Raw genomic sequence first — 24,297 nt, 5'->3', positions numbered from 1 at the left:
TGTACAAAATTACCTTGAGGCTCTGTATAAGGTGCTTAAGAAACATAAATGAGTTCCGTTTAGACCTGGATCCCATTTTCATGATACCTCATTATGCATTTGCATCTGAAACTCCAAACATTACCATTTTGGCTTTTTAAAAATGGTGTCAGAAGCGATTTGAGAACATATTGCAAGTCTCTTCTGGTGTGAAAGAATTGGCTGTTTACAGAGACGTTACCCAGGGGACGCCCAGATGTGTTACCATCCTGCTGGGAGGCTTCTCTCTTGTCCCTGTAAGCTAGAGCTGACAGATGGGAACTCACCCCGTCTTGTGACGTAATGAAAAATCAAAATGTGTAGTCCATGCACTGCCTTGCCAAATAAAGAAGATATGTGCCACACAGGTGAACAACAAAGAACAAGTGGTTTATTCTTCTTAAACCCAGAACAATATATGTACAATGTGCTCACTGCTCAGTTGCACCAACTCACATAATGTCCTTTTATGAGATTTAAAACAGTCTTACCTTCCATACCTCACAACCTCTGAGGATGCCTGCCATAGATGTGGGCAGATTCAGGAGAGAATACTTCTTGAACATGGCCACACAGCCCGAAAGACATACAACAACCCAGTCTTACCTTTGTCCGTGTAGACAAATTCCTTCATGAAGCAAGAGCGCACTTCAATCTCTCTCTCTCTCTCTCTCTCTCTCTCTCTCTCTCTGCTTCTCTCTTCAAACAGTCTTTGCACCTGCTTAGCTTGAGCCTGGCCAAATTGCAACAGTATCAAAAACTCCCAGGCTTAACAGCTCTTCAGACATGGCTCAACCAACTAAATGCATCTTATTTTGCAGTTGCCCCACACACACTCTGATTTCTTATATATAACACGTCTCACGGATTCGAACCAGCAGCCTTCAGGCCAGCAAGCCAACCTTCAGGTCAGCAGTCCAGCCGGCACAAGGGTTTTTAACCCATTGCGCCACCATAGAATATAGTTTGAGGGATGCTCAGCCTATATTTCTAACAGCCTCAGTACTGAATTAACCATTAGGCAAAATAACTACAGTGCTTGCAAGTATGGGCAAACCTGGGCCTTCCAGGTGTTTTGGACTTCAACTCCCACAATTCCTAGTATGGACATCCCTTGGGCTGCCCTGGCTCAATACTATGGGGTCCTGGGATTTGTATTTTGGTAAGGCACCTGTACTCTTTGGCAAGGAGGCTAAAGACCTTGTAAAACTGCAATATAAACTGTATTGCGCATTGGGCCTGTGGCGCTTTTCTTCAGTTTTGTGAGAGAGCTTCCTCAATTCCACTCTCAAGGGGAGAGGCCTAGCTGTGTGCCTGAGGCCTGGGGGCGTGTTTCTCCTCAGGGCGGGAAGGAGGGAGGGACCAGGCAGGAGGCCTGGCTACGCAAAAGGGAACCGAGCTGCCAAAGGAGGAAGCGGCCCAGACTGAAAAGGGCCTAATGAGCGGGCTTGAAGGAGTTCCTAGGTAAGCCAGGCGGGGAAGAAGGCCTAGTACAAGCGGGTCTGCGCTGAAGAAACTATTCATTCTGGCGCCACTTTAGCTGCCATGGCTCAATGCTAGGAAATCCTGCGAGTTGTAGTTTTACGAGGGCTTGAGCCTTCTCTACCAAAGAGAACAGGTGCTTCAGCAAACTACAACTCCCAGGGGTCCAATAACACTGGATTATTGTAGAATCGATTGACAGCGCTTTAAGAGCAATGCCTCAATGCTATGAAACAATGAGAGGTGACTTAAACTTCTCTGCCAGTGAGCAGGTGTCTTGATACACTACAAACCCCAGTGTTGAGCCATGGCAATTAAAATGGTGTTAAACCGCATTCATTCTACAGCAGGCATGGGCGAACTTGGGCCCTCCAGGTGTTTTGGACTTCAACTCCCACCATTCCTAACAGCCGGTAGACAGAATAAGAATATATATATATTCTTTTTCTTTCTGGGGACTATGTGTTTGTTCTGCAAGGAACAACAGGTAAATCTTTGTCTATCCAAGACAGATGGGCCACACTTCTGCTGTTGATTTCCCCCCCCCAGCATTTCAGATCCATGGAAGTGCAGCTTGGGAGTCTGAGCGCATTCAATATGTTTCTTGATGTTAGTGCTGTTGACAAAGGCTTGCTTTTAAATGCCTTTATTGTATGGAATCCTAATATAAGCAGACATGGCCTTTTACATGAATTACTTGGTAATATTAGCTTTTCAGTCCATCAAATGTTAAGATAACTTTCTGCCCGCTGTGTGCTGTGTCTTATGGTGAATGTAACATGGGGTTTTCTTAGCAAGATTTGTTCCTCTGCGGCTGAGAGAGTGACACAGTGGAATCCAAACTTTGTCATAGAATGCATCTATATCAGGCATGGCCAAACTTCGGCCCTCCAGGTGTTTTGGACTTCAACTCTTATCAATCCTAACTGCCGGTAGGCTGTTAGGAATTGTGGGAGTTGAAATCCAAAACACCTGGAGGGCCGAAGTTTGCCAATGCCTAATCTAGATACTGTAGAATGAATGCAGTTTGACACCATTTTAACTGTCATGGCTCCGTGCGATGAAATCTTGGGACTTTAGTTTGGTAAGGCATCAGTATTCTTTGGCAGAGGTGGCAACAGACCTTGTTAACCTACAACAACATCATTCAGTAGCAATGAGCCATGTTAAAGTGGGATAAAACTGCACGACTTCTATATTGTGTTAGCGCAGTGCTCAAACCACTCCACCACACTGACTTACAGGTTAATAAATAGGAAGGTTTTTTTAAAAAAATTCATTATTTGTATGATTATTTTGTATGAGAACAGTATTTTAATGAGGAGTGAGTGATGTGCTATTACATGTGTAATGCTTGCTAAATTGTTATCTCATTCTTTAGTAGTTGAACTTATACAGAGTTTTGAGGGAATGTGCATGTGCCTTCAAGTGGCTTATGACTTATGGCAACCCCCTTCAATGTTATAGTTTTCTGAGGCAAGGAATATTCAAAAGGTGGTTTCACCACTTCCTTCCTCTAAAATGTAACCTACAATATATCCCCTGGCACTTGTTGGCGGTCTGCCAGCCAAGTACAAAACAGAACTAACCCTGCTTAGTTTTCAAGATCAGACAGGATCTGGTGTCTTTATGGGAACTGACTTTTAATATAATTTGTAGAATAAAGTGAAGATAATCACAAAGTGGCTGTATATGCAGAGTTATGCATGCCATTGGCCCATGTGTTTATATTTATATGAAACCAGAAAAATAATTTCTTCATCTAAAATGTTCACCTGTGATTGTTTGGGAGTCAATAATGACTGGATTGATGATGAAAATTTACAGAAAGGACAGGAGAGGATTCAGAGAGAAGGGATCCTTCTCTTTTTGGAGCAAAAAAGTGTCTTTTCCTTTCATCTAAGATTAAGAATTCAGAGGTTTATTTTTGAAATGAAAAAATAGGATCATATTTCAAATAGATCTCTGAGAAGTTGTTAGATTATGCAAATTTCAGTAATACTACAAAATTAAGCAACATGTGTCATCTCAAAATAAATTCTGATAGGATGCAGTAGGAACCTATTCTCAGATAAGTGTGTATATAATTTCCCTTGCTGACAAAAAGGTTGGTGGTTCGAATGCAAGGGTCGGGGTGAGCTCCCACTATTAACTCCAGCTTCTGCCAACCTAGCAGTATGAAAACATGCAAATCTGAATAGAATAATAGGTACCACTCCAGCAGGAATGTAATGGCACTCCATGCAGTCATGCCGGTGACATGATGGACAACACAGCTCTTCAGCTTAGAAATGGAGATGAGCACCAACCCTGAGTTGGACTTGACTAGACTTAATGTCAGGGGAAAACCTTTACCTGGTATGATTTACTTCCATGGAATTAAACTTATGTCTTGCTCTTTCAAACCGAAATAAATGAGATTTAAAATGAAAGTTTCATATTGGTTTAATTGATGTTGTAATTTTCTAAAGCAGAGAAATAAATCAGAAAGCTAAATCCAATTATTTTCTCAGGTTGCATCCACACTGTGCAGAATAATTGCACTTTAACATCATTTATCTGCCATCGCTCAATGCTATGGCATCATGGGTATTATCATTTTTACAAGGCATCAGCACTCTGCCAAAGAGTGCTGGTGCCTCTCCAAACTACAGCTCCCAGGATTATACAGTGTAGAATTACACCCTCAGTCAGAATAAATCCACTGAATCCAAGGGAACATGGTATGTCAACACTCCTGGAAGTTTAGTTGATGCAAGTTTACTATAGTTGGGAATAGCAATTGAATTTAGGCCAAAGGATGTATTTGCATTGTGGTTTCATCTGTAATAGGAAGGTATACACATTTAATTTCTCTTTTCTCAAATCTCAACAACAGTAATAATAAGTTAGTATATTAGTCATGATTACATAAACTACTACATATCTTGCCGTTTCATCTAATACTCGTATTATTGAGAACATTACTGATCTTAAATTTTCTGTGAGGACCCGATTCATGACAGTTCTAAGAAAGGAAATCAGGAAAGTTGTAATGGAGAGAAATATGGATAGATTATACTCTGACTAAGATTCTGTTTAAGTCTTGCTATGACTTCTGCACCTGATGAATGGTATGTTAAACAATGTGTCGTTTTTACTGCATTTGAAAGTAAATAAAGTGGCTGGGTGTGTTAGTGTTTCTGCCAGCATAGCACAAGATTACGGCACACATTTATGTTCTTGAAAGCTTTTTTTGAAATTGAAATAGCTTTTGTTTTCACTTCAGTAGTTCCAAAATATACATTTACTTTACTGGAAAATGTTGCATATATCTAATACTGAACTAATTTGGAAAAACCATAGTGTAAAAGTATAAAAGCACGTTTGTTGCAGTCTAAAAATTCTGGAAATTAATGTTAAAACTAGAATACATTTAAAATGTTTATTATTTATTATTTTTATCATTTTATTTTTAGCACAACCCTAATTATTTAGGGAAGGCTGCTTCGAAGAAGGTACAGTATATCCAGGTTGGAACAGGAATCAATATGTTGCCGATGAGTGAAGCAGTCTTATCACAGAACAAAGTTGGAGAGACCTTGGAGGATGAAGATGACATGACATGTGGAGACTTAGGAAATGGACTTGTTAAAAGACATAGTGGTCTGTATGAACCTGAAGGCTTCAATGTACATGCAAGTAGGCCTAGAGGATGTTCAACAGGGAAAAGTGTTAGTCCATTAATGTTGATTAAGAAAGAAGACTCAGATGTTCCAGTTCTTTGTTGTTCAAGGTGTAACAGTTTGAGTGACATGCCTGTTAAGAAATTTGGAATGAATGAATTTCGAACCTACAGTCGACAAAACAGTTCTGGTAAGTTAAGTTAACCTCAGACTTGGACACTTCAGTATTTTTCCTAAAATTGCATATGTTTCTGTTAAGGTCATACATCCCCAGCATCAAAGTTAGTAGATACCTACCAGAGCAATTGATACTGAGCAAGTCCAGAGATCATTTTTATTGAATTAAGTATTGTTTTAAAATGCTGACTCCAAGTTGTCAGATCTACTAGAGTTGGGAACCTGTGGATTTCCAGATGTTGTAATATAATTTTCATTAGGCTAGGGCTGATAGGAGCTGCAATCCAAAACAATATCTGGAAGACCAAATGTAATCCACTGCTGTATTAAATTGTACTGTTCAGCTATTGGAGTTCATAGCAAAAACATAAGCAATACAAAATACAATACAAAAGCAATACTTCTGGAACATGGCCTTACAGCCCAGAAAACTCATGACAACCCAGTGATTCCGGCCATGAAAGCCTTCGACAACACAATACAAAATATATTTTAGGAGTGTTGTTAACCCAAATGCTTGTGGTCCAGTCTTAAAAGAAATTATTTTGATTTCTTAAACAAACACTATGACAGTTGGTCCCACCTCCAGTATTTGTTCTTACACCAGTTTATGCATATGTTTGTCTTCTACAGAAGTGCAATCCTTTATATGTATGAAAACATTTCAGCTAAAAATATAGATTCATTTAACACAAAAATCCTCAGTGTAATAAAGCAGCACATTAGTCAGTAACACTAAGCTTTTCTTTGTTCTTAGCTACTTGGTTATTACAGTCTTCTAACAAAATGTCCTAGCTAGGAAACTAAATTCTTTGGGAATAATGCAAACTTCCAGATTCCATTAAAGTACAGCCTTCAGCAGATTTAGCCAGTGCAGTTAATGGTTAGGAGTATTGGGCATTGCAATCTTGCAACATCTGGGGGGCCACATGTTTTCTGAGAGCCTCCTATGCACAATGGGGATTAATGTAGTCCGATTGAACTCTTTAACCTTTAGTGTACAAAATGACATTTAATGGATTCAGCCAGATAACTGGATTATTGGTCAGGGAATAAGCAAGGCTTTTGTTTGGTTTTGCACAATATAAACATCTTTTGTATTTAGGTTTTGGGTAAATCTCATTTTCCCAGCACTCAAATGTCATTTGATATTCTTAGGAAAACACAGCATCCTCTTTCCTGCAGACTAATAGGAAGGCTGAAGTTCTGTATGGGCTATGGTTATGCACATTTCATATGATATTATTTTGAAATGTACTCCTTTTAAATGTTTTCCTTTTTTGTGAGAAGCTGAATACTGCATGTTATGCTATATTTTTTTCTTTACATACTGATGAGTCTTGATTTAACTTCAGTTATTCCAATTTTTTTTTGAAATCTCAGTTTTCTACCTATCCAGTGAATTTTAAACTATGAATTTTAAATTTACATTTTATTTGTATTGATGTTTTTCAATCCTTATATTGAGCTGAATGGGCTTATTGAGGGGCTGCAATAGAAGCAAAGGTACCATAATCAACAACGAATTAAGGCTGAAAAGGTAGAAGAGAAGAAGTATGTGTTGAATTATGTCTTCTTCTAACTTTTGAATCTCAATTTATTATAGATATTTGTGTTTGTTTTGTAACCCTTGAGGAAGGCTATTCAGTTCAGTGTCTAAGCTGAAATACATTGAGCTTTTTACAGAATAATATTTATTAAGGCTTTAGATTACCCACAAGTATCTGGAGACTAAGATTTGCTTAATTTAATATACATTATTAAACCCATATCATATTAAAACATGGTGGCAGAAATTCTAAGATCCTTTTTTTCCAACTGTGAATGCATACAGAATCTAATTCCGAAGCATCAAATGAAGAATTAAAGCAGCAGCTTCAAGAAGTTGTGGAGGTAAGTGCCACTCTTCAAATTTTCATTTAGATTTGCCCCTCTCTCTTTTTAGTGAGTTCAAGCCTGTAAAAAAAGTGGGGGTCAAGTATATAGTGGGTTTTTTTAGTAACCATGTTATATTATGAGCTAGCTTTACTTAGAGGCGCTGTTTGAGTCCTTTCCCACATTCATTGTCCTACTTGAGATGATAAACAGCATGCAGAGAGAATGCCTCTTTGTGGGATAGGTTTCAATACCCTGTATATTTTATTTAAATCACAAACTAAAATTCACACAGGACCCTCTGCCCTGCTGACATGGAGAGCCCCAACCACTATAGACACACCTCACTTAAAAGCAGTAGCAGATTTAAAGAGTTTGTTTTATCTTAAAGTTTCTATTCACCCAACTTGAATTCTTTCTTTCTAGGAAGTAGAAATTTTAAGAGTTGAGTTAGAAGCATCTCAAAGACAACTTGAAGGCAAAGAGCAAGCCTTAAAACTTCTGCAGAGCATGGTAATGTCAAAAAGATCAACCTGTTTTAAATATAACTGAATTTATGTAAAAGAGATATAATAACACACTTTTCAAATTGTCCACATGTTATGTAAGTTCAACAGATGCTCTCACTTTCTGCAGTATCAAATGCACCAGTCATTTTTATGACTGCATTCTAACTTTTTAAATAAAATAATATAATCTTGCGAGTAGACATATCAGATCAAAAAAACATATTCAGATTAAGTCCAAAAATGTACTGTAATCGATCATGTTGATCTGTAGTAGAGAAAAAAAAAGGAAAAATATTGTGTCTGGAGGCTTCTGTAAGCCTTGGTTCACCCACTTTGCCAGAAAAAGACAAGTCCAACATGGGAGAAGTGCTGCTTGCTTCCAGTGTAGAGGAATGGAACAACTCAAAACTTTTAAATCACATATTATCTTTATTCTTTTTGTTATGTTTCTCTTTACTAGAAACAAAATCACAATTGAAGTCTGCAAGGAACAACTATTGTTTACATTCTGTATCTCTGCCTTTAAAAATTACATCTTTCTTAATTTTGCAAGTTGCTTCTCTTCCCTTTTACATGCGATGCATTAACAATGTTTTAATTCCTTATTGTATATTTATATACACTTATTCAATTATTTATATTTACATTACAACTACCTTCAGTATCTGCTCTGAGTCGCCTCGGGGAACTATGACAGAATATAAATAAAGTTTATTATTTTTATTATTACCCGCTGTTGCCCAGGTAATGTAAGAAATCATAGAATTGTAAAGCTAAAAATGAGTATTTCTAACAAATAGCATTTCAAAATACATACCCAGGGAACACCAGCTAGTTATTAATAAATGGTTGTTTTCAGTGAGTCACATTCTCTGCCTAAGAGAAAGGTGCAGGCAATCACCTTTTAAAAAAACAAACGCTTAAATTGTTGCCTTGAGCAAGTCACATGGTTAGACCTTGAGTCACACACTTGCAGCCTCAAGTGGAAGTTTTGTCATCACCTTCCCTTTTACAATACATTTTGATACATTATTTACTTGACAGTTGAATAACTGCTAGCCATGACCTACAAGGCTGTGGTTTTTTGCCTCATCGTAGGCCTCATCCTGGGCCTTTCCCCTTCTTTCCTTCTTCCATTGCTTTCCCTCATACATCTCCCCCATTCTTTTCTTCCTTTTTTTCCTCCCTCCCTCCCTTCTTTTCCTGTTCCTTCCTTTGTCTTTATTTTTATTTCTTCCCTCCCCTTTTTGTTTCCCTTTCTCTTTGTCTTCCTTCTCTTTCTTCCCTTTCCTCATCTCTTTCCTCTCTTCCATTTTCTTCCTCTATCTAGCTTTTTCTTGGAAATCACACTCTTTCAACCTCAAAGCAAGGTGCTGGCACAGACGCATGCACACACACACACTTCCAAAATATAAATCTTCATTAAATTGCTTACTTCCTAATGGGGTCTGTTTCTTGACTGGCCTTCAGAGCTATGTTGTAGGTTTTCTGTTGCAGCCTCTTGTGGCTGCATCTGAGTCTAATTGATAATCCTTTCTATTATATACTGCTTTTTCTTTAGTTTTCGGGCCCTTGCCCCAAAACGGGGTGAAATGTGTAGTACAAACGCGATAATTACTTTAAGTAATGAAGGTTATGTGTGCGAAGCTTGGTCCAGAAGCATCAAGCCATGTAATAGCCTTTTTGGTACAGACAAACCAACAAACACACATACATAACCAGGATTTTGGCTTTTAAGATAGCTATATTATCAAAGCTTAAAGCAAAAGTCTTTGACATTTTTCCTAATTGATACTGCACTGGTCTAATTTTTAATGTGATTTGTAGAGAGAAAGTATTTCAGCTTTCTGTTCTACATATTTTTCAGGCTGTGTTGGATAAAGCCACTAGTCATACTAAAGCAATTTTTAAAAAAACTGAGGAGCAAAAGAAAGCTTTAGAAAAGGTAAGACTATACCCTTATTATTTCTCTGAAATGGATCAGAAACAGTTGAAGTGTGATGGTGCCATCAATCTGTGACCCTAAATATAAATAATACTCCAACTACCATAAGATGCACATTAATATCAGTACTACCAATAGAAAAAAAGCTTTATTTATTTATGAAAAAGTACGCATGATTTGAAGATGTACCTAATTTTTAGAGATGTTTACATGGGGCAAAAGTCTGTCTTAGGTAAAGGTAAAGGTTTTCCCTGACATTAAGTCTAGTCATGTCCAACTTTGGGGGTTGGTGCTCATCTCCATTTCTAAGCCAAAGAGATGGCGTTGTCCGTAGATGCCTCCAAGGTCATGTGGTCGGGATGACTGCATAAAGCGCCATTACCTTCCTGCTGGAGCGGGACCTGTTGATCTACTCACATTTGCATGTTTTCGAACTGCTAGGCTGGTAGAACCTGGGGCTGACAGTGGGAGCTCACCCAGCTCCCTGGATTCGAACCAGTGACCTTTCGATTGGCAATTTCAGCAGCTCAGCGGTTTAACCTGCTGCACCACCGGTGGCTCTAAATGTGTCTTAGAAATGAAAAAATACAGTCCAGCTCCCTGCCCTGCAGGAATACACAATCAAAGCATTCCCAACAGTTGGCCATCCAGCCTCTGTTTAAAAAACTCCAGAAAAGGAGACTCTGAGGCATCATATTCCTCTGCTGAACAGCTTTTACTATTAGGAAGTTATTCCTAATGTTTCTGTAGAATCCTTTTTTTCCTGTAGATTGAATCCATTGCTCTGTGTCCTTGTTTCCAGGGCAGGAGAAAAGACACCTGCCCCCTCCCTCATGTGACATCCTTTCAAATATTTAAACATAGCTTTCATGGCCCCTCTCAACCTTCTTTTCTCCAAGATAAACATAATCCTTTCAGTTCAGGTTTAACAAGTCTTTAAAAATAAAAACACATGACAATATTAAAGATTATTTCATTATGTCCACTGATGGTTAATTTGCATGCATTTTTGATACATGATTTTCAATTGCCCTATATACTCTTATAGAAGTCTAGACAATTTAGTTAAAAAAATCTAAATTGATTTTGCCACAGGTCAGTGTATCTTAACTCTTAAAAAGAAAGTAACCATCCTGTTCTCTGGGTAGAGTGGCAAAAGGCAAGAGCTTAGTCTGTCCTGACAGAATCTGAAAAAAGCACCAACCCTCTCTTTTTTCTCTGCTGTGGTGCTGCTACTAGCCTTTTTGAATGCCTGGATGGGAAAATGACACTGACAGTTGGGGGTGAGGGGGCTGGCTCCCTAAAATTGCATTCGTTTTCCCCTCCTTGTGAGAAATGACCCTCAACTTAACCAGAAGTCATATCAAACACCATAATTTTTGGCCCCCAAAGCTACCGTCGGCTTTTATATGAGGTTAGCTTATAAATTGAGCAGATGTGGTACTTTATTAATTATGAGAAACTCATAAACTTTGTACTTTGGATCAGCCTTTTGGAGAGCTTAATTAAACCTATTATTCGTTTTAAATGTTTGTCTTTTGTTTAATCTGTTTTGTGTATTTTAATATGTATTTTATAGAAATACGTTTAAATATGTATCTTTTATAGAAATACTTTTTAATATGTGTATTTGTGGTATTTTTACAATGTTTATGTAGTTTAATTATTCTGTAACCTGCCCTGAGCCACAAGGAGAGATGGGTAAAAAATGAAATTATTATTATTACATTATTATTATTATTATTATTTCCTTAGCTTTCTGATTTTCAAGTTTACCTCTGACTCCTTAGGGCTGATATTAATTTCTCATGTTGCCTTTACCTGATTCTGGCCCTTGATGTTAAACCTATGTTGAACCTATGAAGAGCTCACTGGTTTTTAACTGAGTACTACTAGAGGATGATGACTGCTGGTTTTCAAGGTTTTTCTCATAACTTAAAAACTATAATACTGAATTCTAAATTAAGGTAGTAGATGGATTGGATAAATAGCAAATTTTCTTTTTAGATGTGTTTTCTTTGATCACTGTTTTTGAAAATTACTGGGTTAATCTTTTTAAAAAATTGGAAAGTAATACGGGAATCTTGAGCTGCAGTTATAAATGGGATAGGGCACACTAAACTGGCCAGTTGGCTAGCAGTTTGCCTGTTCAATCAAGTGACTGGCTTCAGGAAAAACCGTCTAAGTGCATCTAGTTAAAGTACAGGTTGAGTAACCTTTGGGAAGCATTTTAGATTTTGGATTACTTTATTCTGTAATATTTTTATATACCTTATAATTAACATCTCTTTATGTTTAGGAAATAAATGTTCTACAATGGGAAATGAAACTTAACCAGGAGAAATTTAAAAATATAGAGGAGGCTTGGGCAGAAAAATATGACAGGTACCTCTCTCTATATATATGTTCTATTACTCAATGAAATGTGAGGCATATTTGTAAGCATATTATTTTCTGTTGTCAACAGCATATATTGTGAAAATTCTGCACTTAAAAAAACACTTAAATTGAAAACGGAAGAAATTAAATCACTGAAGTCTGAAAAGGAAAGTGAGTAAACTCTGCTTTCTCATTTTTTTCTTTCTCAAGTTTGATTTTAGATGCAGAATGAGAACATTTATTAATTACTGGGAATATCTTTCTAAGGTCCAAATTTTTGTTTTAGCTCAGATTCTTATATTGGAAAACAAATTCTGGTATGTATTCATATTTAGAAGAAAAGGTTGTTCTGGTATTTGGGATGCAAAGCATACTTCTTAATATGATGTTGAGATGCTGATAGAATATGTAATACTAGAAGTTGTTCAGGTTAAAATACAATTTTCACAAATATGTAATTGACTGATTATCTGAAATCTGAATAAAACTTGGCCCAGGTTTTAGAAAAACCTAATAATGCAAAGAAATATTTTACCTTCTTTCAAAATTTCTAGATGTGTTAGATGGAAAAAAAAATAGCAAATGAGAAAACTGCAGTGCAGGACCATAAGCAGAAGATGGTTTGGACTTTACAAATTATTTTACCAATATTGAATCTTACAGTTTTGGATCAACAACATTTGGAGATTCTTGCAATGCTTGATGTTAAGCAACAGAAGATTGTTCAGGAGAATATGTCCCTTAGCAAGAGTGGTCTTACAGAGATTACAGGACTTGAAGTATGTATTTATTTCTTCAGTTGGTATTTTTGTGGTTAATTGAAGAACAACAGTCATAATAAAAGCTAGAATTATATGTCATTGTCTCTTTGAGATTCAGTGTTCATTATTAGTTGAACTTCCAAGGTGGCCAGGACTGTATCTGGTTCAAGCAATTTTACCCTTTTCCTGGAGATTTCAAATCTAGCTAAGGTGTCAGATGCACTACTTATTAACATCTCAATTGGCTGACAGTAGTGTGCTCTATGTAAGGCCGCCTTTGAAAGTAGTGTGCTCTATGTAAGGCCGCCTTTGAAAGGTGTTCAGAAGCTTCACCATACTGAGAAAGGTGCAGCCAGACTCTTGACTAGGGCTGAATATGTGAACCATGCAACCACCTTGTTAAAACACCTCCACAGTCCATTACAGGCCACAATGTAAAATGCTGGTTACAACCTACAAAGCCTTACATAACAAGTCTTCTATACATTTTTATTTATATTGTAAGTCAGTTCCTGTATACCCAAATTCAGCCATCCATGGTTTAAAAATATTTTTTTAAAATCCCAAATGGAAACCTTGACTTTGCGATTTTATATAAGGGACATCATTTTACTATTGTTATTGTATATAATTGTAGTTGAGCATCCCTGCGTTTTGATATCAATGGGATGGGAAGGGGTGTTCTGGAACCAAACCTCAGGAGATACCAGGGACCCACTCTTTGTGCTTTAATTTTGTTAGTTGCCAGAGTTTCAGCTCTGGGGAAGAAGTCAGCATATGATACATGATACAATATTTTATGGTGATTTTAAGGATTATTTAGATCTAAAACAAACTTATCAATTGTACGTATGTAGCATAAATCCATGCACTAAGGGGTTATTCTAGATAGATGCAACTGTGTTAAGACATATGACATATCCACTTATGGCAGATAAGATTTAGTGTGATTGTTTTGGTCAAAAAGCTTGATTTTAAAATGGAATGAATTTGAATTTGAAGATGGCAGTACTTGGAGCCTGCACTTGTAATGGTCCTGAGGGAGAGCCATGTTCCTGTGCTAAGATGTCAGCTGCAACCAGAAAAAAACTTCTTCAACTTAACAAAGAGGTATTTAGGTTTGGCTTGAAAGCAGTTTTGTTTTGTCATGTTATGAAGACGTGGAAACCAGATGCCATGTGAGAAATTGTTTTAAACTTCACAAGCTTTAAAATGCAATGGCTAGGCAGCTGATATGAGGACTAATTTTTCATTCTTATACTGAAATATTTCAAACATGTAATTAGAGTATGCACATAAGTAGTGTGTGTGTAAAAAGGTTTGGAAAATGCAATTGTATGAACACAATCAGGTTGGATCCAGAGACTGGTTTTGATGGAGGACATTCCTCCGATTAAATTCAACACAATTTCTTTCCATTCATTTTGTGGACACACCATGGGCCATGTCACACTGTACAGTTTTAGTGCTGTATTTCCAAAATAACTGCCATGGCTTCTCCTATAGATTCCTAGAATATTAACTGGAGAGAAAGATATTTAAAATTTTCAACCAGAATGTTCTCATGCCTCACCAAAAAACAAATTCTAGGATTCTATGATGCAGTCATGGCAATTAAAGTAGGAATAATAACTCTTATTGTGTAGGCTTAAAAATGTAGATTAACTTCAGCATTTCATAATTGGACTTCCACTTCTCCTGCTTTCATCCCCCCCCCCCCCCCCCTTGTCCCCAGATCTGTTTTGGAGTGTATTTTTGGACCTATTGTCAAGGATGCAAGGGGTTACAGGAAAAAAGCAATTGGCAATGTTTATGTTTAGAGGAACTCCTATATCCCATCATCAGGCATGGGCAAACTTCAGCCCTGCAGGTGTTTTGGATTCCCACAATCCTAACAGCCAATAAACTGGCTGGGATTTCTGAGAGTTAAAGTCCAAGACACCTGGAGGGCCAAAGTTAGCCCATGTCTGTTCTACATCCTAACACAATACAGACAGTAAAAGAAACCCTTATCTCCATCTTCTTCCATAGGAGGGAGCCACGGTTATATGGGCTACAATGGTATATGATCTTGTAGTGAATATATTGGAACAAAAGTGCAGGGGACATTTTCCATACATTAGATCCATTGGTGCTGTACCAGCCCCTCCTGGGAAAATTAGAGGTGGGTGGCCAGGTCATTTCTGGTTATATATGTGAAAATAATGAAAGTGAGATTGTTTGTTTTAGAGGAGAAGAGGTAGACTTTTACATTTGGTGTCAAAAGCGTGGAGCAATGAGGAACGTGGAGCTCATAAAAATGGCAGCAATGAGCTGCATACACCCTGTGATGTTGTAATCCCCACCTATGAATGTCATACTTTCTTGTTATCAGAATTTTCTGATGATTTAGTTTATCAATTTTTTTGAGATGAGAATTCAGTCATGCCTATTTACTGTAATTAGATAAGAATATGAATTTCACCTTTAAAAAATAGTGTACTGTCTCTCAATTAAAAACAACAGTTTGAAATTCTGAAGAAGAGCAAAGAAGAGGCTTATATAATGGCAGATGCTTTCCGAATTGCGTTTGAGCAGCAGCTGATGCGGAGGAAGGATCAGGCTCTGAGGCTTGCACAGATGAGTAAGAGCTGCAGAAAAGAAACAAGATCACTAAACTGGAAACACATCAAGGAGGATGGTAATATTCTCTGTTCTATGTTAGTCTGACTGATCTTCAAAATAAACTAGAATTTGCAATAGTTATTACTTCTAAGAAGATGTAGTTGTTGATACATCCATTCAAAGACTTGAAGGATCCCTCTAGAGACAAGTTGAGTCTCCTTATTTGAAATGCTAGGGACCAGAAGTATATCGGATTTCAAGTTTTTGGAGGACTTTGGAGTGCCTGTATTTGCATATACCCAGTGAAGAGAAGAAAGGAGGCTAGTCACACATCTAGTGTGAGCTGTCAGCACACTTTCCGTCCTTTTGACAAAGTAGTCAGGAGGGGAGAGCAAAATTCCTGAGACCCTTCTTTCTTTCTCTCTTGGCTTAATAGAGACAGCATCCTATATTATTGACTAGCTTGGGGAACCAGCGGTGCCCGGGTTATTAGAAGAAAGCATTGTTTGTTTTGGGATATTAGGTAGTATCACTGAAGTTTGGTCCTGATCCGTCGTTGGCTGGGTTCAATGCTATCTGGATAAGGGTGAACTACAACTCCCAGATTCCCAGGACAATCACCCCCAAATCTTGCCAGTATTTGCAGTTGGCTATGTTGGGTCTGTATGCCAAGTTTAGTCCAGAACCGTCGTCAGCTAGGTTCAGGGCTCTCTAGATAAGAGTGAACTACAACTCCCAGATCTGAAGTCAATCACCCCCAAACCAGGCCTGTATGCACAATTGGCCAAGTTTGGTCCAGATCTGATGTCAGTTGGGTTCAGTGCTTTCTGGATGCAGATGAACTACAACTCCCAAAATCAAAATCCATTCCCCTAAACCCTCGCAGTATGTTCAGTTGGTCATGGGGCTTCTCTGTGGCAAGTTTGGTCCCAGTCCAGTGTCGGTGGGGGTCACCGTTTCTCAGGATGTAGGGAAACTATAACTCCCAAAATCAAGGTCCACTCCCATTAACCCCTGCAGTATGTTCAATTGGTTATGGGGCTTCTCTGTGGCAAGTTTGGTCCCAGTCCATTGTTGGTGGGGATCACAGTATCAGTGAAGGTACTGCAAATCCCATTATCCGTGGCAAGTTTGGTCCAGATCCATCATTGGTTGAGTTAACAGTGTTCTCTGGATGCAGATCAAGTACAACTCTTGTAAATTATGGTGAAGTATTCCCAAACCTCTTGTTCAGTTGCTGATCAATTCCTCTGTTAACTGTGTGCCATCGGAAAGGGTAGGGAAAGGTTAAAGGGTTCAAGTAGAGGCAGTGGATGGGATCATGCAAATTAAGGAACCCTGGGATGTCCATTCTGGAGGAAAAGCAGAACATCGAGGATGAAATGGTCCCCGCATGAAAGCCTTCACTTGGGTGGCAGGCAGAATGGTGTTTGTGGAGGACACTGACAGGGTTTGGGCTACATGTTCATTGTGCTCACTATAACCTGAATATCAGTGGAGGGAGGGCCATTGGTGTCTCCTGCTCAGAGGAAACTATGGCCTTCTGGCAAACAAACTAGTAAAATGTGGGCTAGACAAAACTACGGTAAGGTGGATCTGTAATTGGCTAAGCGAACGAACCCAAAGGATGCTCACCAATGCGTCGTCTTCATCATGGAAAGAAGTGACAAGTGGAGTGCCGCAGGGCTCCGTCCTGGGCCCGGTTCTGTTCAACATCTTTATTAACGACTTAGACGAAGGGTTAGAAGGCACGATCATCAAGATTGCAGACAACACAAAACTGGGAGGGATAGCTAACACTCCAGAAGACAGGAGCAGAATTCAAAACGATCTTGACAGACTAGAGAGATGGGCCGAAACTAACAAAATGAAGTTCAACAGGGACAAATGCAAGATACTTCACTTCGGCAGAAAAAATGGAATGCAAAGATACAGAATGGGGGACGCCTGGCTTGACAGCAGTGTGTGCGAAAAAGACCTTGGAGTCCTCGTGGACAACAAGTTAAACATGAGCCAACAATGTGATGCAGCAGCTAAAAAAGCCAACGGGATTCTGGCCTACATCAATAGGGGTATAGCGTCTAGATCCAGGGAAGTCATGCTCCCCCTCTATTCTGCCTTGGTCAGACCACACTTGGAATACTGTGTCCAATTTTGGGCACCGCAGTTGAAGGGAGATATTGACAAGCTGGAAAGCGTCCAGAGGAGGGCGACTAAAATGATTAAGGGTCTGGAGAACAAGCCCTATGAGGAGCGGCTTAAAGAGCTTGGCATGTTTAGCCTGCAGAAGAGAAGGCTGAGAGGAGACATGATAGCCATGTACAAATACGTGAAGGGAAGTCATAGGGAGGAGGGAGCAAGCTTGTTTTCTGCGGCCCTGCAGACTAGGACACGGAACAATGGCTTCAAACTACAGGAAAGGAGATTCCACCTGAACATCAGGAAGAACTTCCTCACTGTGAGGGCTGTTCGACAGTGGAACTCTCTCCCCCGGGCCGTGGTAGAGGCTCCTTCTTTGGAGGCTTTTAAACAGGCTGGATGGCCATCTGTCGGGGGTGCTTTGAATGCGATTTCCTGCTTCTTAGCAGGGGGTTGGACTGGATGGCCCATGAGGTCTCTTCCAACTCTACTATTCTATGATTCTATGTTTGCAGAGGCAGGAAGCTGTCTGTGTAAGTGGACACTTCCTCCACATACACATTTTTCACTTTTATTATATGTATATATACTGTAGATTGATCGAGATACATAATCTTTCTTTTTCTAACCTTCTGATTTCTCAAAATCATGTCTCATAGATGCAATTTTCAGTTTCATTTTTTTCTTCAGTGTTCAAACTCCAATTTGTTATCAATGAATTTGTACTCATTATATATTGACATATTCATGTTCTATATACGGTTATAAGTATTCTTAAAATAAAATATAAAAGTTCCAAAAATACTTATGAAGTCCCATACAGGGTTTAAATACCTGTACTTTCTCCCTCCAGGTGCTTTCAGATCGCAAGGAATTAAGAAAAGCTTGGGAGAAAGGTTGAAGGGCATGCTTATATCGGGCACCGACAGTAAGAAACTGGAAGAACTGGACAATCCCCATGAGATCATCAGAATGTTAATAGACTTGGTATGTATCTCTTATGTGGCTTTAGAGAGAATATACTAACAGTATTTCAGCTCTGAACCGAATTATACACCTTGCTAGTTTTTTATACTATGGAATAGTTCTTCTTCTAATTATATGTCTGTGCTTGATTATACAGTTGAACGATAAAGAAGAAATTTTGGCCCATCAAAGGAAGGTTAGTTATATGCTGGCTCGTACTTTGGAAAAAAAAGAAAATGGTTCACAGAATAAAGCAAAGAAACTTTCAGAAGAGCTTCCTCTTCGGAATAGACAATGTGGAAACGATTCAGAACCCCAAGAATTGGCTATTCCTTTATGTTCCTGTTGCCAAACATATACCGTTGAAGATGGCTCTTGTTCTGTTTCTAATACATGTCCCAGCAGAACTCTAGATTGTACGTCTAAGAATTCACATTCCACAACGTCGGGAAAAAACGATAATTTAGAAGAATGCAATACGAACTGAAGTTATGTAGTCAATGGAAATTGAAGCTATGGACTATTTTGTAGAAACTTGAAGTGAAAAATGGCAAAGCAACACAATATCCTAGCTCCTTCATGTTTTACGACTCCTACTAAGATCCATGTCTCTTTCAATGTACACATGGAGCTCTTCTGAGTGGCTTTCTGTGCTGTATTTCAAGTCAGGGAGAAGACAAGACCACAGCACAATGCTAGAAATTAAAAGCTGTGTGTTATATAGAAGTCAGTATGAAAGATTATAGAACCTCTAGATTGAACTGTAATTCTGTCATTATAATGCAGATCTTTTTAAATTAAATTATTTTAGCATATTTCTGTGCACTAAACAGATCTTGCTCTTCTGCTCATAGGAAAAAATCTCTTCTGATAGACTCCCACCCACACCTACAAAAGTGTAAAAAGTTGTTTTCTGCTGTGCCTTGTATGTGACAATCAGTGAAAACAAGGAAGACATTTCCTTTCCCCTCCATTTCTTTTGTGAGTTGCTTCTCTTTAGGCTAAGACCAAAAGACCTCTTCAAGCAAAGATGCTACATTTCTTAGACCATTCATGATTCCATAGGACTGAACCAAGGCAATTAAAGTACATTCCTTCTACGGCATAGATGCATCCCAAGGTTTTCTTTTCCATTGCTGGAAGTTTTGATGTTCTATCATTTTTGTATTTAAAGAAGGAATTGTAAGTATGCTGCCGCTGTAATACGCATCTTTTTTGGTGAAATTACAAAGAATGCACTTTTCCCCATTGCGCATTACATTCAGCAACAAATACTTTTTTTAGTTTCAGGGTTTTGAAAATTGAGGTGTGCATTAGATTCGATATCACATTAGACTCGAGTAAATATATGTAGAGAACATATAAATGACTCTCATTTATAACTATAAATGAGTTATCAAAAATGGAAACAGAACTTGGAAAGGGTTTTTTTTAACTGTAGCTCTAAGACAACTCTAGCCAGCAAGGGCACTCAGCATGCTAACAATTTATGTTGTATCCCACCTTTCTTCTGATAATGGTGCTCAAAGTGGCTAACAACATACTAAAAGTTAAAAATAATTCAAAGGTAATAACCATATAAAAATAAGATTTTAAAAACAAATGCTTTTAAGTAAAAACAATAAGCATTAAAATATTGAAATTAGCTCTATAAAAAACCTTAAAAGTTTAATACTAGCATTGCATATCATCAAAAGCCTCATCTTCATCAATATGCAAAAGCCTGACAGAGATTTAATTTTAAAATCCAGGTAAACATTTGTTAAATATAAAAGCATAATTACTGCATGTTGGAATAAATATGGAAATAAGTGAAAAGACCAAAATGTACAAATTGTGAAAACCCAAGAACTATACTATGTTATAGCTACTGTTCAGTTTTTTCAGTGATTATGGATGAAATATTTCATATCCCAAAAGGCATCTGTTTAGAAATTCCACTTAACGATTATTATTTAATTAAACATGAAGGCCAGAATTTTGTTAAATGCTTCCTCATTGATTTTTTGAGTGCAAATACAGATTTATAATTGCTTTTAATGCCGTTTACATTTTCTAAAAATAGTTTGTTTTGAATTTCACTCAGCAGTTATTGTTCATATTGAAAATTACCAAAGGACCTTTTATGCTATCCATTTTGCATTATTTATGGATTTTATATAAGATTGGCTGTTTTAAAGTAAACAGCATCAGGTTTTTAAAACACTTTTTTCCTTGCTATTTTAAATGGATCTCTGAGAGGCATTCATTTAAATAGAATGCCATTTTCAGATATGATGGATTTCATAATTAAGAGAGTGGTTAGTCTAAGTAATCGTTTTTATCAGCAGTACTTTGAGGTTCCTTTGGGATGATGAGTCATGGATTATTTCACTTCGTTAGCAGAAATTCAAATTGTATCTAGTGCTGTAGATTGTGAGGTTTTTCACTGTTGTTCAGCAGTTCCCAACTTTCCACGCCATAGATTGTATTGGCTAGGTCTGCTTGAGAGTACGATCCAAAAACATCTGGGAGGCTGTACAATTCTCACACCTAAACAATAAGAAGCCAGTCAGACTACTGTGAGAATAAGGTGCCAAAATGTATGAAACCCACTCTTATACGAGTACTTTCTAATACTATTACTCTTGTTTTGTTCATTAGTTTACATATATAGTATGCCGATTTATCTGTATAGTTGCTACTTGTACAAAGCATAGTATTGTGTTAATTGTGTGTCAAAACAACAATAAGCATGTTTTGTCATATGAGCAGAGGTTTTCTTTTTGTAACAGATGGTTATTTAGCATTCATCCTCCCACTGAAGAGATTTCTAAAAAATGGACCCACACAGTTCGCAGCTCTTGCATTATTTCAACAAAATGAAATTCTGAGTGTAAATTATTCTGAGTTTAAGTTATCTGTCAACAAGAGATTATAATAAAATATGATGTATAGGACCACTTGCATTGTGACCTGTAGAAAGCCATCTGTAGTGGCTTCTTAGGTACTTCATTACGTCCCGTTTTAGAAATGAATACATTATACTGGGTAAAGGAACAAATAACCAATACATTGTGTACATTAGCTATTAATAAATTTCATGAGTGATATTTAATAAGAGGTAACCCTATAGCTATACAAATCAGATTTAATTTTAGATATTATAAAATACAGAATTGCTCTACATGTATTCTTATATAGAAACCTTTACTTATTGAGCCTAGAAGTCTTATGAGCTTTTAAATATAACTTAATACAAAATGTATTTGCTTGAATGGTAGATTTAAGGTTTACAGCCAAGGATCAGTGACAGATTAAAAAGACTGCTTTACAGCAAGAACCTAACGCTCTTAACAACTGTGCTATTCTTCCATGTACACATTCAAGAAAAGGGACAGCACGCAAAAGGAAGACCAGAGCGATACACTCGCTAAGGATGATGAGGGTAAACACTCTTACAGATAAAGCATGTGGTCACAGAAATCCTATGCAGTATAATAGAAAAAGAACTCAAATAATTTTCCATTTGGAGCCTAACTGTTGAATACTGTGATCTAACAACAAAAGAAGACCAAGCTTTTATAAACATTAACAATATATCCTCTAGATTGTGTGGGCTCATGGTAACATTTTCTGAATGTGGAGTATTTTTCTATGGAAGAACATAAAATCTGAAACAGTATTTCTTTTTTGTTTTAATCTACAATAACCACAGAAATTTGGATGTGATTACTGCTAATATAATGGAGTAGTGACTACCAAGTTTAGGAATTCTGTTGAAATCTGATAGACTAGTCAAAAGACAACTTTGTAATAATTGACATTTGACCCTAAAAAGCACTTTTTGTTGTGTGTCTTCAAGTCATTTATGACTTACGATGATACGAAGGTAAACCCATCGCTGGATTTACTTGGCAAGATTTGCTTCATTTAAACATTTCTGTGGATGTATTTCCCCCTCCAAATTTTATATATTTCCAAACTGAAATTACTTTAGTGCGTAATCTAAACTTTTAATTTCAAGACTGTACTTCATTCTGGTCAATGTGTGTTCATAGTTCAAAGAAGCAACGTGTGTCTGCTGTCATACTATTAATGTTTTACATAATAATTATCAAGAGTGTCAATTATTTTGGACTAGCATTTTTAGCTTTATTTGTATGCTTATTCATACATCTTTGCATGATCACTGTGCAGCTGCAAATCATAGTTGCAAAGGACTATACCTGTTCTAGTAACTGATGAACTATTAGCAGAAATGCTTTGGAGGGAAAAGTCAGTTTTATGCCAATATATCTCTAAATGCACAATTCCCACTTAATTCAATAGCACTTTGTTATAATCAAGCACATGTAGACAATATTGAGCAGAAAATTTGTATTATGGAGTTTTCAATAGTTTTCTGCTCTTATTTTTTGCTTATTACTACAGCTGTTTGCCATATATACTAGTGATAATGGATACGGATGGCCCTCAGTATCCACAAATTCTGTGCCTGTAGCTTGATACTATTCCATCAAAAAACACAAATTCCAAAAAAAAGAAAAAAAAGAAATACTGATTTTGCCATTTTATATAGGGGACACCATTTTACTACATCACTGTATATAATAGGACTTGAGCATCCACAGATTTTGCCATCTACGGAGTGTCTTGGAACCGAACCCCAGCAGGTACCAAGGGCCCATTGTACTAGAGATTGTAGTTCGCAACACTGAGAAGACCACACAATTCCCATCCCTGACTTAAATCCAGTTAACTGGAGTAGATCTAGTGAATCAACTACCAACTGATATATCAATATTTACATAAATCTCATTGATTTGGTGGGTTTATTCTGTCAAAAGAGCAGTAATTAGATGTAAGCCTTTGTGTCATTCTCTGTGTTGACTAAAACTATAAGGAGACAAAAGACTGTACAACTCTAGGCATAACAAATGTGCCCTTTAAAAATAATATCTGAAAACTATTTCTAGGCTGTTGCTAAATATAATAACCCTGCTGATGTGTAAGAAATGTAGGGTTGTTCTGCTTAGATGTTATGAGTCATGACCACATTTCCTGTGTCAGGGTTTTTTTTTTTGTTGTTGTTCTTTTGGAATGGACTTTTTAAAAAAATGTACATGACCCTCTATATTTAATAATTATTTTAGTAGGAAGTCATTTTTCCTTACTACTCATGTATACAAGGTTCTAGCATTGAAAACTTCCAGGGTTGAGTACCTTCTCCAATTAAGCCTCAGGCCCCATCTACACTGGTAATTTCATGCAGTTCAAAGCCAGCTTCAATCTGTGGTGGCTAAACTCCTACAAAAGTGCTCTGTGGCTTGTGCAGTCACTAACCCAGTTTCAGATTCCAATATTTCCTATGTAATCCTCTGCACAGCAAAATCACATTCTTCACTACCAGTATGGAACTGCATTAAATAGTGAGTGCAGATGCGACCTCAGTCTCTGCCAGGATAGTTCTATGTTAATTCCAGACATATAGTTCTGGTTCAAACTGAAATGTTAACAAATGTTTTCTGGCGATAAAAATTTCCTCTGAAGTAAATTTTTATAGTTAACGCTTTGTTAAAACTGTCATTGATGTATACATTGCACAAAAATGCCAGCATCAAACAGATGGTTGTCCAAGTGTGATTATTTGTACCCAAAATAATAAAAAACAGTATCATTATTCCATTGTAATTATTCTGGTAAACTCTAATGTCTGAAGACGTACATAGCATACGCTATAAAGGAAAACAATTACTTGAGAACAGTGGTTTACTAATCAGGCAGGCAGCCTGTCA

The 24,297-nt window shown here is 37.5% G+C and overlaps 1 protein-coding gene across 2 annotated transcripts; it reads left to right on the top strand.

Moving 5' to 3' along the window:
* The first annotated feature begins 1,326 nt into the window (after positions 1-1,326).
* On the top strand, positions 1,327-24,182 carry ccdc125 (coiled-coil domain containing 125). 2 transcript variants are annotated; one of them, XM_003216331.4, is made up of 12 exons: positions 1,327-1,482; positions 4,959-5,355; positions 7,177-7,235; positions 7,644-7,730; positions 9,594-9,671; positions 11,971-12,056; positions 12,139-12,221; positions 12,714-12,829; positions 13,814-13,921; positions 15,317-15,491; positions 18,408-18,541; positions 18,678-24,182. In XM_003216331.4, the coding sequence occupies exons 2-12, from the start codon at positions 5,031-5,033 to the stop codon at positions 19,005-19,007; spliced, it is 1,581 nt and encodes a 526-aa protein (XP_003216379.2). In that variant the 5' UTR covers positions 1,327-1,482; positions 4,959-5,030; the 3' UTR covers positions 19,008-24,182. The 2 variants fall into 2 exon arrangements, with proteins under 2 accessions (XP_003216379.2, XP_062828371.1); XM_062972301.1 differs by lacking the exon at positions 7,644-7,730.
* Positions 24,183-24,297: the final 115 nt, after the last annotated feature.

The sequence above is a fragment of the Anolis carolinensis genome, chromosome 2 (genome assembly GCF_035594765.1).
Source record: "Anolis carolinensis isolate JA03-04 chromosome 2, rAnoCar3.1.pri, whole genome shotgun sequence".
Classification (NCBI taxonomy): domain Eukaryota; kingdom Metazoa; phylum Chordata; class Lepidosauria; order Squamata; family Dactyloidae; genus Anolis; species Anolis carolinensis.
Note: the sequence above shows the minus strand (reverse complement) of the source record. Positions and strands in the feature narration are given on the sequence as shown.

Bases quoted from the DNA above. Each gene is read 5' to 3' on its own strand.
- ccdc125 (XM_003216331.4), top strand. From the start codon at position 5,031: ATGTTGCCGATGAGTGAAGCAGTCTTATCACAGAACAAAGTTGGAGAG. The intron at 7,236-7,643 runs GTAAGTGCCACT...CTTTCTTTCTAG, and splicing joins AGCTTCAAGAAGTTGTGGAG to GAAGTAGAAATTTTAAGAGT. The intron at 7,731-9,593 runs GTAATGTCAAAA...CATATTTTTCAG, and splicing joins TAAAACTTCTGCAGAGCATG to GCTGTGTTGGATAAAGCCAC.